Here is a 2,801-nt window from a genome sequence, read left to right on the forward strand (position 1 = left end):
GGGGGGGGGGAAAGGGTAGGGACCCTCCAGGGGCGCGGGCCGCGGGTGAAGCGTGTGGCGCTGCTTGGGGCTGGGGGTTAGCCGTCAGCCCAGGGGTGCAAGGGGTGGCTGGGGTGGCTGGGCTCCGGTTTTGGGAGTCCTTGGCGGCTTGTTTGTCCTGCCTGGAGAGGCCGAGGGTTTCTAAAGAGGGCGACACAAGCCGCACGCACACGCCCTTCTCCTCCCCATCAAGCATGGCAGCGCGGGCGGGCCCTCGGTTCTCCACTGCGCCCCGACGCCCGCCCGTCCTGCCCGCGCCCTGCCCCAATCTGAGCAGCCTGACCTCGACGCAGCTTACCAACCCACCCCTTCTGCCTCCCCGCCCTCCTCACGACACCCCAAATGCAGAGCCGGACGAGTCCGTCCGCCTTCCGCCCGCAGTGACGCTCTACGACAAGGCGATCACCCTCTGCGGCCTGTCGAAATCCTGGTGCCTGCCCGGCCTGCGGATCGGCTGGGTGGCCAGCCAAGACGCGGCGCTGCTTGAGCGAGTGGCGGCGCTCAAGGACTACACCACAATCTGCAGCTCGGCGCCGTCAGAGGTGGGGCTGTCCTCGTGCGCGCGTATGCGTGCGCATGCGCGTGCTGGTGTGCTCATGCCTGCGCCCGTGCGCACGCCCAAGCGCGCGTGCTCATGCATGGTTGTGCGCATGCTTGAACACCTGGATGATCTTCATCATGGCTGGACTCAATAGCGTGCATGGTGCAACCCCAGGCCGCTGCTACATACGTTTGTATCAGCCACGCTCACAGTGCAAGGGGCCGCACACAGCGACGAGGCGCACAGGGATGCCAGCTGTCAGAACACCACTGCCCGCCGGGGGCGTCAACCGCCTTCCCACTGCCGGCTTTGCCCCCTCTGCCCATTTTTTCCCAGGTCCTGGCCCTCATCGCGGTCAAGGCTACCGAGCACATCACAAAGCGGGCGCGCGGAATCGTCGCGGAAAACACGGCGGAGGCGGCGGCCTTTTTCGGGCGCTGGGAGCACGTGTTCGACTGGGCGCCGCCAGACGCGGGGCCGATCGCGTTCCCCAGGCGAGCGGGCTCGGCTGGCCGCGCGATGCGCCGCCGGACAGCGGGCGTGCTCACAAAGGCGCGGGGTTGCAGATGCCGGCTCTGCGCACGCAGCACCGAAGCAGAGCGTATCTAGGGGATCCTCATCTCGCCGAGTTCTTCCTGCACCACCCCTCGTTACCGCATTGCTTCTGCTTGACATTGATGACCATGTGACGCCGTGCTCAGCGTCCCCACCCACCCAACATGTGCACGCGTGCGTGCACAATCACCATCGTTTGTTGCCTCGCATCCGCCTGCCCCTCACCGATTCGTGTCCTTCTTAGCTAAACACACACGCGCACGCACACACACACACACGTACACACACAAGCACAAACAAGAGCGCACACATGCAAATGCCCACGAACATAAATTGACAAACCTACGCACGTATGCACCTACCACCAAAGGTTGAAGGTGGAGGCGCTGGCAGCTCTGCCAATGATTAGCGGCGCCCCGCCCTTTTCAGGCATCGACGACTTCTGCCAGCGGCTCGTGGACGAGGCGGGGGTGCTGCTGCTGCCAGCCAGCGTCTACGACCACCAGCCTTCAACAGACAGGTGGGCGGCGCCGTCTTAGCAAACTTGAGACCGCCTGAAACTGCCGGCTGCCACAGCAGACCGTCCAGCCGCTGTCTGGTGTTCGGCCCCTGGATCTCAACTGATGAATTATCGTACACGCTGGACCGACACCAGGGTGGTGCAGCCGGCCACGACTGACGCCCTGCTCACCCCCTGCCCACACCTTGTCACACCTGCCCACTAACTGCACAGGGGCCACTTCAGGTTTGGTCTGGGCCGGCTGTCAAATCTGGACGCCCTCCGCCATTTCGAGGCCTTCTTGATGCGACACTTTGGTGGCCTCGTGCTCTGAGGCCGGCACTCAAAGCGGCCTGTCCCATTCTTTTGGTCACTATTTGTCAGTGAACGTCTCTGCACTATGCGGCACAATGGGGAGTTGACAGGACATCATGTGTATTTTTACAAGTATCTGTGACCCTGTGATAACCTTGAATTTACCTGATGCCCAAAGCAAACAGGTCAAAGCAATCTTCTGCATGCGTGTGCGACGAATGGCATGTGTGGCCCCTGTCACATGCGCCATTCTATACTGCAGCACACACTTTGTGTGCCTCTGGCGCGGGAAACGCGTGTTTGACTGGGGATGAAGAGATTTCATATCACATTTACGGTAACATAATTTGTTTGTATGTCTGTGAAGTGAACTCGGTGGCATCAAGGACACGTGGTGGGTTCAGGACCACTCACCACAATCACAAAACGCCACTGAAAAAAGGAAGACAGCATCCCCACAAATAGTGATGATGAATGCACACCTGCCCATCCTGCGTGAAAAGGCTCCTGACGCGGGGGCGCCGACTGCAGCTGGTTGCGGCGCAGCTGCGGGGCGCGTGCCTACACGTTGCGCATGTGCGGCGGGATGTACGCGAGCCCGAGCGCGTCAAACAGGTCCCTTTCCCGCCTGACGGGCACGATCGGGCCCACCAACACGCATTTGTCTGTGATGGGGCCGCCCGCCCTCAGCGCCGAAACTAAGCCCTCGCTCACCCAAGGCCCCCGGGTGCCGTCAGCAAAGACCGCCTGGACCGCCCGGCCCCGCGGCCCGCCGCCGTCGCCGAGCGAACGGCGCAGCGCGGCGGCGGCGTCGGGGCGCGGCGCGCCGCCGCCGGCGCTGGCGCGGCGGGG

The 2,801-nt window shown here is 63.3% G+C and overlaps 2 protein-coding genes across 2 annotated transcripts in view; one reads left to right on the forward strand and one right to left on the reverse strand.

The window, feature by feature from the left end:
* MNEG_0585 (aminotransferase, classes I and II) overlaps positions 1-1,968 on the forward strand; it is a gene marked incomplete at both ends in the record, with an annotated part of 4,819 nt that extends 2,851 nt beyond the window's left edge. Inside the window, 4 exons of the mRNA XM_014050924.1 lie at positions 388-581; positions 917-1,139; positions 1,565-1,655; positions 1,869-1,968. Coding sequence (XP_013906378.1) covers positions 388-581; positions 917-1,139; positions 1,565-1,655; positions 1,869-1,968 — 608 coding nt within the window. The remainder of the gene's footprint in view (positions 1-387; positions 582-916; positions 1,140-1,564; positions 1,656-1,868) is intronic.
* Positions 1,969-2,510: 542 nt separating this feature from the next.
* The window catches only part of MNEG_0586 (hypothetical protein), a gene marked incomplete at both ends in the record, with an annotated part of 7,419 nt that continues 7,128 nt past the window's right edge, over positions 2,511-2,801 (reverse strand). Inside the window, one exon of the mRNA XM_014050925.1 lies at positions 2,511-2,577. Coding sequence (XP_013906379.1) covers positions 2,511-2,577 — 67 coding nt within the window. The remainder of the gene's footprint in view (positions 2,578-2,801) is intronic.

This window comes from Monoraphidium neglectum (genome assembly GCF_000611645.1).
Source record: "Monoraphidium neglectum strain SAG 48.87 unplaced genomic scaffold scaffold00050, whole genome shotgun sequence".
NCBI lineage: Eukaryota > Viridiplantae > Chlorophyta > Chlorophyceae > Sphaeropleales > Selenastraceae > Monoraphidium > Monoraphidium neglectum.